This window comes from Chanodichthys erythropterus, chromosome 19 (genome assembly GCF_024489055.1).
Source record: "Chanodichthys erythropterus isolate Z2021 chromosome 19, ASM2448905v1, whole genome shotgun sequence".
Lineage (NCBI taxonomy): Eukaryota > Metazoa > Chordata > Actinopteri > Cypriniformes > Xenocyprididae > Chanodichthys > Chanodichthys erythropterus.
This window is the reverse complement of record NC_090239.1, coordinates 1027639-1040000: the sequence shown is the minus strand read 5'-3', so window position 1 is coordinate 1040000 and position 12362 is coordinate 1027639. Positions and strand designations below refer to the sequence as shown.

At 39.9% G+C, this 12362-nt stretch overlaps 2 protein-coding genes across 2 annotated transcripts in view; one reads left to right on the top strand and one right to left on the bottom strand.

Annotated features, from left to right (window-relative positions):
* Positions 1–4646, bottom strand: part of zranb1a (zinc finger, RAN-binding domain containing 1a) — a 13849-nt gene extending 9203 nt beyond the window's left edge. Inside the window, exons 1-4 of the mRNA XM_067369474.1 lie at positions 4436–4646; positions 2518–3545; positions 646–833; positions 420–573 (exon numbers count right to left, since the gene is read on the bottom strand). Of these exons, the coding sequence (XP_067225575.1) occupies positions 420–573; positions 646–833; positions 2518–3307 (1132 nt within the window). The 5' untranslated portion in view covers positions 3308–3545; positions 4436–4646. The remainder of the gene's footprint in view (positions 1–419; positions 574–645; positions 834–2517; positions 3546–4435) is intronic.
* A 368-nt stretch (positions 4647–5014) lies between these two features.
* hpdl (4-hydroxyphenylpyruvate dioxygenase-like) lies at positions 5015–11229 on the top strand. Its single transcript, XM_067369642.1, has 5 exons — positions 5015–5709; positions 7541–7707; positions 7852–8003; positions 9100–9221; positions 10715–11229. The coding sequence occupies exons 1-5, from the start codon at positions 5045–5047 to the stop codon at positions 10911–10913; spliced, it is 1305 nt and encodes a 434-aa protein (XP_067225743.1). The 5' UTR covers positions 5015–5044; the 3' UTR covers positions 10914–11229.
* Positions 11230–12362: the final 1133 nt, after the last annotated feature.

Here is a 12362-nt window from a genome sequence, read left to right as displayed (position 1 = left end):
GTGTGTGTGTGTGTGTGAGTGAGTGTGTGAATGTGTGAGTGAGTGAATGTGTGAGTGAGTGTGTGTGTGAGTGAGTGAGTGTGTGTGTGTGAGTGAGTGAGTGAATGTGTGAGAGTGTGTGTGTGAGTGAGTGTGTGAGTGAGTGAGTGTGTGAGTGAGTGTGTGAATGTGTGAGTGAATGTGTGTGTGTGTGTGAGTGAGTGTGTGAATGTGTGAGTGAGTGAGTGTGTGTGTGTGAGTGAGTGTGTGAATGTGTGAGTGTGTGAATGTGTGAGTGAATGTGTGTGTGAGTGAGTGAGTGAATGTGTGAGAGTGTGTGTGTGAGTGTGTGAGTGAATGTGTGAGAGTGTGTGTGTGTGTGTGAGTGAGTGAGTGAATGTGTGAGTGTGTGTGTGTGTGTGTGAGTGTGTGTCTCCCACCTGCTGGCAGTGTAAATGTAACAAGGTCTGTCAGGAAGTAGCAGTTGAAATCTCCCTTGCGCTGGTGCAGCGATGCGCTGATCTCCCTGCGGATCTGTTCTGTCAGTTCAGGGCAAACCATCGCTGGGATGCACTTCACGGCACGCTGGGACACCTGCGAACACACACAAGCCTTCAAACACACTTCCACAGCAGGACGATCTCAAATAATCCACCGATCACACACCTCTGTCAGCAGAATGGCCAGCATGTCCTGCCTCTGGAAGCGGATGGCGAGGTGAACGAGAGTGAAGCCGCTGTCAAACGCAGAGGGTCGGTTCAGCAGACGCACCTCGTCGGCGGTCAGCTGACGTGCGATGTCTCCACCTGATGACTTGTAGGCCTCCACCGCAGACAGATCGCCTTCAACTACACCTGCACACACACATGAAGGTGAACTGGTTGATCATGTTTTAAAGGATGCTTCACGAGGTCATCAGGACGTATGTGTGCATTAGCAGGGTTCATTACTGATGTTAGGTGGTTAACATGTCTTGAAGGGCAGCATGTGAAGTGGTCAGTCCATGTGCCGGTCACCAGTCGAGACATCAGCTGTCTGAAGATCTCCACATGTCAGACTGTCCCAGAACACGAGCAGCTCATTGACACACACTTGCAGGGTTCGCATACTTCTGAATCAGTGTAAAGGTCACTGTCACGTGTGTGTGTGTGTGTGTGTGTGTTTTAACTTGTCTTGTTGTTCTGCATGATATTAATAACAGTGTCTCAATCATTTATATTTATGTGTAATTATATAACCAATATTTGATATTTGTTTTTATCCACAATGGTAACTACGCACAATCATTAATCTACAGCAATTAAAACACATTATGAATGTTTTATTTGGAACTCAAAGATTAGATCATGGTGCTAGCAACACCAAAGCCATGGGTTCGCTTGCCAGGGAATGCATGAACTGATCAAATGCGTACCTTGAATGCAATGTAAGCTGATTTCGATAAAAGCATCTGGCATAAACATAAATGTAATAATACAGCAGGGTAACTAAACTGCATTTTGACTGCGAGTAACACGTCAACCCAGACACATGAATGACACAAGTCAATGAGTCACGGGAATCAATGCAAACAAAAGACAATGAAGCTTCGCACATGGAAATACAGCCAGACTTTACAATTCAAAACTACTGGAATACAGTGTTTAGTTCATTCTGTCGAAGATGATCTCATCTCTGCTGAACAACACTACTGACCCACATGTCATCCAAGATGTTTATGTGTTTCTTTCTTCAGTGGAAAAGAAATTAAGTTTTTTGAGGAAAACAAATTTAAGGATTTTTCTCCATATAGTGGACTTCACTGGGGTTCAACAGGTTGAAATGTCAGTTTCAGTGTAGTTTCAAAGAGCTCTACATGATGAGGAATAAGAGTCTTATCTAGAGAAACCATTGGACATTTTCTAAAAAAAAAAAAAAAAAATTATATACTTTTTAACCACAAATGCTTGTCTTGCACTGCTCTGTGATGCTCCACGCATGACGTAATCATGTTGGAAAGGTCACATGTGATGTAGGTGGAAGTATCGCGGTAGATCTCATTTTCTCCTTCAACTTCAAAATCGTCCGACATCATTGTTTTACCCTTTTTTTTGTCTTAGTCTTTGCATGTTCGCTTTGTAGACACTGCATCGGTACTTCCGTGACATTTCCAACATGATTATGTCATGCATGGCGCATCACAGAGCAGTTCAAGACGAGCATTTGTGGTTTAAAAGTATATAATTTTTATTTTTTTAGAAAATGTCCAATGGTTTCTCTAGATGAGACTCTTATTCCTCGTCTGGGATCATGTAGAGCTCTTTGAAGCTGCACTGAAACTGACATTTCAACCCGTTGAACCCCAGTGAAGTCCACTATATGGAGAAAAATCCTGGAATGTTTTCCTTCATTTCTTTTCCACTGAAGAAAGAAAGACATGAACATCTTGGATGATATGATGGTGAGTAAATTATCAGGAAATTTTCATTCTGAAGTGAACTAATCCTTTAACACTGATTAACACTAATGTGAGACAAAGACAGAAAGAGAAACACTCACCAGCACAGGCGCTAAGAAACAGCCAGTCTGTTTTCCTCATGCGGTTCTTGATCTGTTTGAGCTTCTTGTAGTCCATCTCGAACTCGTCCTTTCCGCTCTGAGCTCCAGCAGCCAGCTCGATCTGCAGCTCTGCCTCGCGTTTAGATGAGATGGGTGAGTACCGCTGCGCCCCGCTGCACACGCCCCGCGCTCGCCCGCGCTGCTGCTCGTTAATCACAGATGAGGGCTCGTCAGGCTCGCTCAGCTGATAGGCGTCGTTGGGTCTGGGGTTGTCGCACACCACGCAGCGAGGGGATTTGGGCCAGTTCTCGTACGTGCAGACTGAGCAGGTCCAGCACTGCACCCGCGTGTTGAGCCGGTTCCGGTCGTTGTATTCCTCACACGGATCTACCGGGGGGACGGACACGGGTCGGCGGCCGGTCCCGGACGTCTGTGGGGTTTCTGTGGAGCTGCACATGCGCTGCCGGAGGCTGCGGCACTGAGTGCAGCGGACCGCTCTGGGCCAGTTTAGGTAGGTGCACACCTGACACGACCATTTACCACTGTGCTCGGAAGACTCGACCGGGCGGACGCGGGGCCGGGCACTGGAATCGGGGCAGATGAGCAAGCTGTCGCTGCGCACGGGGTCCCACTGGTGTCCGGCGCGCGGGCCAGTGCTGCTCAGGAACGGCTCCTCTGTTATGATGGTTCCGCTGGGCCTCTGAGCGCGGCACATGGTGCATTTAATAGCAGACGGCCAGTTTTCATATGTGCAGTACTCACACGACCACTTCACAGACAGCTCTGTCATGATGGATCAGCACACACACACACACACACACACACACTCACACACACTGGCTTGCACACACTCACTCACTCGCACACACACACACACTCACACACACTTGCTTGCACACACTCACTCACTCGCACACACACACACACTCACACACACTTGCTTGCACACACTCACTCACTCGCACACACACACACACACACACACACACTCGATTACATCAGTCACACATTGAGATAGAGACAGAAATCTGCAAACAAAAACAAAAATAATTACTGTTATTAATGACAGTATTGATGTTATGAATGACAGTATTAATGTTTTATCACAGCACTAAAATAATTACTGTTATTAATGACAGTATTGATGTTATATCACAGCACTGACAGTATTAATGTTATTAATGACAGTATTAATGTTATTAAGGACAGTATTAATGTTATTAAGGACAGTATTAATGTTATTAAGGACAGTATTAAAGTTCACAGCAATGACAGTGTTAAAGTTACTGATGCCAGTATTAATGTTATATCACAGCACAGACATTATTGACGTTATTAAGGACAATATTAATGTTATATCACAGCACTGATAGTATAAATGTTATTAAGGGCAGTATTACTGTTATTAAGTACAGTATTAATGTTATTAAGCACAGTATTACTGTTATTAAGGACAGAATTAATGTTATTAATGACAATATTAATGTTCACAGCAATGACAGTGTTAAAGTTACTGATGCCAGTATTAATGTTATATCACAGCACTGACAGTATTAATGTTATTAAGGACAGTATTAATGTTATTAAGCACAGTATTAATGTTATTAAGCACAGTATTACTGTTATTAAGGACAGTATTAATGTTATTAATGAAAGCATTAATGTTATTAATGACAGTATTAATGTTCACAGCAATGACAGTGTTAAAGTTACTGACGCCAGTATTAATGTTGTCTCACAGCACTCACAGTGTTAATATCTAATGACACCCTTATGTCTTATGTCACCCTATATTTGACGGTGTTAATATTATAATAATTTACACTCGTCCCGCTCACCACTGACACTATTATTTGTAAATAAGTTACATTAATACTCGGACAGACACATATTCCTGCTGAAACATGTAAATACTCACATCGCTCGACGCGCGGCTCCTCATTAATGAGACTTAAATCACCTCAGTCAGTCTTTATTGTTGTTATTCGCACTCCATAGCGTTGTTTATTCTCTGAGCTTTATATCAGTCGTTGAATGTTTTTAAATCGATTAATACTGTTTCTAATCCCTGAACGTTGATTTAGATGCGGATTTAATGGCGGCGCTGACAAAATAAAAACGACCAGCGTCTCGCGCACCGTCACGTGCACGTGACCAAACGCACCGCTGCCGATTGGACGATTCCACACCATGTGGAAACCAACCATAGAGTGAAAAATTATTATTTTTTTATTTTGATTTTGATTTTATTAGGGTTTTCATTTATTTTTAGGCAACGTTGTATGTAAAAATCATGCTTTTAAAATACATATAATCATGAAAATAAATTACTTTATACATCCAAGAAAAAAGAATACCACACACAAGGGTGTTAATAATTTAAAATACATTTTGAAAATATTACACAACTTAATTTTAACCATTTAATGATTTCTGTAAAAGCAAGAACCTAAATATCTACGTTTAAGTGTATAATAATAACATAACCGTTATTGTGACACGCCCCTCGGTGTGACGTCATCCAAACATGGCAGCCTACTTGAGCCGGTTGCATCACATTTCACTGCATGTCTCAAACGTGGATAAAGTTGCTCATGAGCTCGTTTCTCGGTTCCAGTTTAATGTGTTCGCGGCCAGACTGACAGACCGAGCGAAGCAGGTCGCGCTCCGCCGAGGATCGGCCGTGTTTGTGGTCAACGAGAGGCCGAATGAGGCGCTGCGGTTGTTGAATGGACATGTGTCACGTGGTTGGAGTTCTGTCACAGCCAGAAACCAACGGGACTTGAAATGTCTGTACGGAACCCATGCACACTACCCGGTGGACACAGTGAGTAACGTGTGTTTCGAGGTGGAGGATGTGGAGCGGGCGTCCCGGGCGCTGCGGGATCAGGGTCTCTGTGAGTTCCTCCAGCCGCCCACGGAGGTTCGCGATGACCGCGGACGGGTTACCTTCTCCGTCATCAAGTCTGTGGTGGGTAACGTGTGCCACACTCTCATAGACAGCTCTCAGTACGAGGGGCTCTTTCTGCCTGGCTTCCATCAGGTCGGGACGGACTCGCAGACCGCAAACCGATCGCAGTGTCCCATCACTCATTTCGACCACATCACTTACGCCTGTCCCCGGAGAAGCACTGCACACATCACCCGCTGGTACCAGAAGAGCTTCGGCTTCCAGAGGTTCTTCATTGACAGGTATCATCATGCATTCACCAGCCTAGTGCTGCTGCTGATTGGAACTCAAATGCAAATGCTATGGGTTCGATTCCCAGGCAATGCATGAACTGCTAAAAAGTGTATGTTGAATGCAATGCAAATCACTTTGGATAAAAGCATCTGCCAAATGCTTAAATGTAAACGTCTCAAACAGTAAAGTTTGGTGCTTGCAACCCCAAGGTCATGGGTTCGAATCCCAAGGAATGTGTGAACTGCTAAAAAGTATGCCTTGTATACCCTGAATGCAATGCAAGTCACTTTGGATGAAAGCATCTGACAAATACTTAAATGTAAACGCCTCAAGTAAAGTATGGTACTTGCAATGGCAAGGTCATGGGTTCGATTCCCAGGGAATGCATAAACTGTTAAAAGGTATAACCTGAATGCAATGCAAGTCACTTTGGATAAAAGTATCTGCCAAATGCATAAATTTAAATGGGTCAAAAAGTAACATATGCATTTGCAACGCCAAGGTTATGGGTTCGATTCCCAGGGAATGCATAAACTGTTAAAATGTATACCTTGCTTGAATACAATGCAAGTCACTTTGGATAAAAGTATCTGCCAAATGCATAAATTTAAATTGCTCAAACAGTAAAGTATGGCACTGGCAACGCCAAGCTCATGGGTTCGATTCCCAGGCAATGCATGATCTGATCCAATGTAAACACTGAATGCAATGTAAGTCACTTTGGATAAAAGTATCTGCCAAATGCATGAATGTAAACGGCTCGAACAGTAAAGTATGGCGCTTACAATGCCAAGGTCATGGGTTTGATTCCTAGGAAATGCATGAACTGCTAAAAAGTATACCTTGAATGCAATGCAAGTCACTTTGGATAAAAGTGTCTGCCAAATGTATAAATGTAAATGTCTCAAACAGTAAAATATGGTGCTTGCGACCCCAAGGTCATGGGTTTGATTCCCAGGGAATGCGTGAACTGCTAAAAAGTATGCCTTGTATACCCTGAATGCAATGCAAGTCACTTTGGATAAAAGAATCTGTCAAATGCATACATTTAAATGGGTCAAAAAGTAACATATGGCATTTGCAACGCCAAGGTTATGGGTTCAATTCCCAGGGAATGCATAAACTGTTAAAAGGTATACCTTGAATACAATGTAAGTCACTTTGGATAAAAGAATCTGCCAAATATATAAATGTAAATGGGTCAAAAAGTAACATATGTTCCTTGCAACGCCAAGGTTATGGGTTCGATTCCCAGGGAATGCATAAACTGTTAAAAGGTATACCTTGCTTGAATACAATGCAAGTCACTTTGGATAAAAGTATCTGCCAAATGCATAAATTTAAATTGCTCAAACAGTAAAGTATGGCACTGGCAACGCCAAGCTCATGGGTTCGATTCCCAGGCAATGCATGATCTGATCCAATGTAAACACTGAATGCAATGTAAGTCACTTTGGATAAAAGAATCTGCCAAATGCATAAATGTAAATGGGTCAAACAGTAAAGTATGGCACTTACAACGCCAATGTCATGGGTTCAATTCCCAGGAAATGCATGAACTGCTAAAAAGTATACCTTGAATGCAATGCAAGTCACTTTGGATAAAAGTGTCCGCCAAATGCATAAATGTTCAAAGAGTACAGTAAAACAGTAGAGTTGCAACGCCAAGGTCATGGGTTTGAATCCTAGGGAATGCATGAACAGCTTGAATGCAGTGATTTGGATAAGTGTTTGCCAAATGTAAATTGTGCTATTTGATGCAAACAAATAAGATCTCCCAACTATCCAAATATTGTCAGGTTCATCATTCTGTGATAATGACCCATTCTCCCTGCACAGGAATGAGGACGTGGAGGAGGGATACGTGTTGAACTACGACGGGATCGGGCTGCGGCTGACTGCGATGGAATACTGGAAATGCAGTGAGTCAGGAATCACTCTGCCCTTCAAAGACAAAAAAGAACCCGACTGCAAGTTTGTGATCGCAGAGTCTCTTCCTGAGCAAGGTACGGTCATGCATTTAAATCTCACACCCACTTTATATTACGTGTCTTTAACTATTATGTACTACTATTTAAATGACTTGCTCGAGTTGAGTGCTGAGCAGTGAGATCACACCTCTCTGTTTAATAATAGTGGTTTAATTCCAGGCAGAAACCAGGTGGACTCGTTTCTGGATCAGCACAAAGGAGCAGGAATTCAGCACATCGGGCTCTACACTGAAGATATTGTGAGCACGGCTCAAACAATGCATCGGGCTGGAGTCCAGTTCTTCTCTCCTCCGCCTGCATACTACACTGAGGTCTGACGGTCAGGAATACTGCGCTGTGCACACGGGTTCAGTCCAGAACAACACATCCACACAGTGCAGTCTGAAAGTCACAGTAAAAATCAGAGAATTTATTATTTACAAACCTGTTAACTGTCACCTCTCTTTTTGAGCAAAAGACGTGAAAATGCACTGTATCTGAGATTAAATGGCTGTATCTTTTGAATAGAGACCTTTTGAACTGGTCTGTTTTATAGAAGACAGATCATTGCAGAAGTATAGATGCAGAGGCTGTGAACTAAGCATTTTTTATTTTATATAAAATGTGTACAGTACTGTGCAAAAGTCTTAGGCACATTAGTATTTTCTTTTGCTGTAGTGTGTCTGTAGGAAATATCAGTTTACATTTCCAAACATTCATTTTGCCATTACTTGAAATAATCCAGTGAGATTTTTATATAATTTGAATTGCTATAAAATAAAAGTCCTATGTCTAACCAAATTGTAATCCAAATTTTAAGCTGATATCCCAGAAATTCCTGTTCCTGTGAGATTTTATTTAGGCGCTTTACCAAAAACACCCACTGGGTGACACAAACACACTCCATTTAATGCGTCTCCTTTGACAAATTAATAAATTTCTGTCAAAATATCGTTTCTATATCACAAAATACTTGCCAAATGTGGAACCTCGAGTCTCAGAGCTTTCCAACTATATGTTTTGTCAATGTTAGAAAAAGATATAATTGTAAAATAGTGCAGGAAAAGCTCGTGTCCCACTACAGTTAACCTGTTAAATCTAGAAGCACTGCAAAAAAGTCAAATTAATCATAAATATTTTAGATATTGCTCTATTTCTAGATGAGTAAATAATTTTTTCCATTGAAGCTCAAGATGTTTTTTGGAATCATCAGGTTTCGTTTATGCAGCTCCAATGCTTATGTTTCCATCAGATTGTTATGCTCAATATCTAATTTGCAATTAACATTTTTTTTATTATTATTTAAAAATTATAACAGAATGTCAATTAAAAGTTTTAGTCACCGATGCTGTACATATCTGAAGAATGATCCATAATTCATGTTCACATGGCTCATAATGATCCATGTGTTTGTGTGTGTGTTGGCAGGTGGGAAAGCAGCAGGAGATCTTGGAGGCGGGTCTAGATCCTCACACACTGAGCCGGTACGGAATTCTCCTGGACACTGACAACCACACGGACACAGACAGCCGGATCACACCGAGTCAACGGTACGACTGACACTGCGTCCGTCCCACACACCGCTGTCAGCATCACTGACACTGAATGTTTTTCCCCAGAATAGATTTTGACGGACATGTATATTGGTTTTTAATCAACCTGCTTGATATCTGAGACACTAAACCCATATGCTTCATAATAGTCAAATTAACCCTTGTGCGGTCTTCGTTTGGGAAGTCACACTCAGTTTCTTTGGGGTCTCCACATTTCTAACTTTCATTCATGGGGATCACATGGATAATTTGACATGGTTTAGTTTGAGATTTTTGCCGATCTTTTGGAAAATGCAGTTTTAAAAGTAAAAAAATTATCACTTTATCCAGCAGATGCTGCAGAGCTCCACTATTTGCTGTTTGACTGACTGAAAGACATCTTTACACAAGTATTTTTCATTTTGATTAATATCTAAATATTATGAAAACACAATTATGACAATAAAAGCTTTTTGTCAAAGTTTAGTATTTTTTTTATGTTAAAAGAAAATCAGTTTTTCAATATTGTTAGATTATGATGAGACCCCACTTAGAAAATGGACAAAATACATCCTCAAAATCAACATTTTTGAAAAACTTTTTTCAGTACAAAAAAATACTAAACTTTGACAAAAAGTAATTTTTATTGTCATAATTGTGATTTGATAATATTTAGATCTGAATCAGCTGAAAATACTTGTGTAAAGATGTCTTTCAGTCAGTCAAACAGCAAATAGTGGAGCTCTGCAGCATCTGCTGGATAAAGTGATCATTTTTTACTTTTAAAACTGCATTTTCCAAAAGATGGACAAAAATCTCACAATAAACCATGTCAAATTATCCATGTTATCCTCATGAATGAAAGTTAGAAATGTGGGTCTTTATAGTGAATTTGACATAAAAAGATGTTTTTGTATAAAAACTATTTATTTATTTATTTATTTATTTTTATAAATTTAAAAGATATGAAAAATCCTCCAAAAACTGCACAAATGTGAAGTAAATACATTAATAAACAGAGTAAAATTACATTTGTTTTTTAAAAAACAATCATTTTGTTACAAAATTATATTTTGTTGTCTGGAGACCCCAAAGACCCTGAGTGTGACTTTTTTTCTACACTAACATAAAAACAAGATTTCACTCCAATTTTTTTTATTTGTAGATCTAGAAAGTGTTAACAACTGTACAATGTTTCATGTCATTTGGACAAAGAGAATTAAAAAAATATATATATTTTAGGAAATGTAATTTGGGGTCTAAAAAGACCCTATAAGGGTTAAGATGTTTGCAGATTAAACAACATTTTAAATATATTTCATTTCTGATCAATTCAAAGTAATGTTTTGCTGCATTGTGCCTGATATAAACACTGTTGTGTGTGTGTGTGTTCGTGTGTGTGTTCGTGTGTGTGTTCGTGTGTGTGTTCGTGTGTGTGTTCGTGTGTGTGTTCGTGTGTGTGTTCGTGTGTGTGTTCGTGTTCGTGTTCGTGTTCGTGTTCGTGTTCTCAGGTACCTGCTCCAGGTGTTCACCAAGCCCATTTTTGGAGAGGACACCTTCTTCCTGGAGCTCATCGAGCGGAGAGGTGCCACGGGCTTCGGCGAGGGGAACATCCGTGCGCTCTGGAGATCCGTGCAGGCTTACATGGAGAACGAGGAGCCGGAACGTCACGAGACGCAGCGGCAAAACGTACAAACGACTCAGCGCTGACTGACACTCTCAGAGACTGAGATGGAGCTGCTTTAGATTTAGTGATTGTGGTGCGATTGGGAACTTTTTGTGGAATGAATCTGATTCTGTCCTTTTTACAGGACTTTTACCATGTTTGACTGCAACAGTCTTCAGTTCAAGGCACTTCTAATATTATCTGTGTTTGAAATGTATGTGATTTATTTATTCAGTCCACTGTTACACTACTGTGATGTCTAAACCTGTGCTGTATTTCACTCCAAAACCCTTTTATGTGGCATTGACAGTGAGTATCAGCTGTTGATCTGTGTTTCTGTCAGATAAATCAAAGCCTCCGAACAACATGATGACGTCAATCTTTTCTTTAATCATGTTTAATTTGAAATCAATGTACAAAACCAACTAGAGAAAACAAAATCGATCCAAACATTGCTTTGTGACAACTAGACTACTGTTGCTCTGACAGCTGCATTTGTCACATTTCATGATATAACAAAACCTCTCGTTCCACACCCATAAGACCTTTGTTAATCATCGGAACACAAATTAAGATATTTTTGATGAAATCCGATGGCTCCGTGAGGTCTGCATAGCCAGCAATGACATTTCCTCTCTCAAGATCCATTAATGTACTAAAAACATATTTAAATCCGTTCATGTGAGTACAGTGGTTCAATATTAATATTATAAAGCCACCAAAATATTTTTGGTGCGCCAAAAAAAACCCTAAATAACGACTTATATAGTGATGGCCGATTTCAAAACACTGCTTCATGAAGCTTCGGAGCGTTATGAATCTTTTGTGTCGACTCAGCAGTTCAGATCACGTGATTTCAGCAGTTTGGCGGTTTAACACAATCCGAATCATGATTTGACACAAAAGATTCATTTTCATTTTTATTTTATTGTATTTCAATTGATTTTATTTTATTTTCATTTTATAAATTTCTTTTTATCTTATTTTATTGTTTCATTTGATTTCCTTTTATTTATTTAATTTTATTTTAATTCAATTAAATTTTATTTTCATTTTATTTTTTACTTCATTTTATCTTATTGTTTTTAATTTAATTTGAATTTAATTTTATTGTATCTTATCTTATTTCATTTAATTTTATTTTATTTTATTTTATTTCAGTGAATGTTTATTTTTATTTCAAGTAATGAAATTGTTTTTATTTTTGGTTTGCCAAAAAAACAAAATAACGACTTATTTAGTGATGGTCGATTTCAAAACACTGCTTCATGAAGCTTCAGAGCGTTATGAATCAGCGTATCGAATCAGCGGTTCATATTGCCAAAGTCACATGATGTCAGCAGTTTGGTGGTTTGACACGTGATCCGAATCATGATTCGACACAAAAGATTCATAACGCTCCGAAGGTTCCTGAAGCAGTGTTTTGAAATCGGCCATCACTAAATAAGTCGTTATTTAGTTTTTTTGGCGCACCAAAAATATACTCGTGGCTT

Bases quoted from the DNA above. Each gene is read 5' to 3' on its own strand.
- hpdl (XM_067369642.1), top strand. From the start codon at position 5,045: ATGGCAGCCTACTTGAGCCGGTTGCATCACATTTCACTGCATGTCTCA. The intron at 5,710-7,540 runs GTATCATCATGC...CTCCCTGCACAG, and splicing joins CAGAGGTTCTTCATTGACAG to GAATGAGGACGTGGAGGAGG. The intron at 9,222-10,714 runs GTACGACTGACA...TCGTGTTCTCAG, and splicing joins CGGATCACACCGAGTCAACG to GTACCTGCTCCAGGTGTTCA.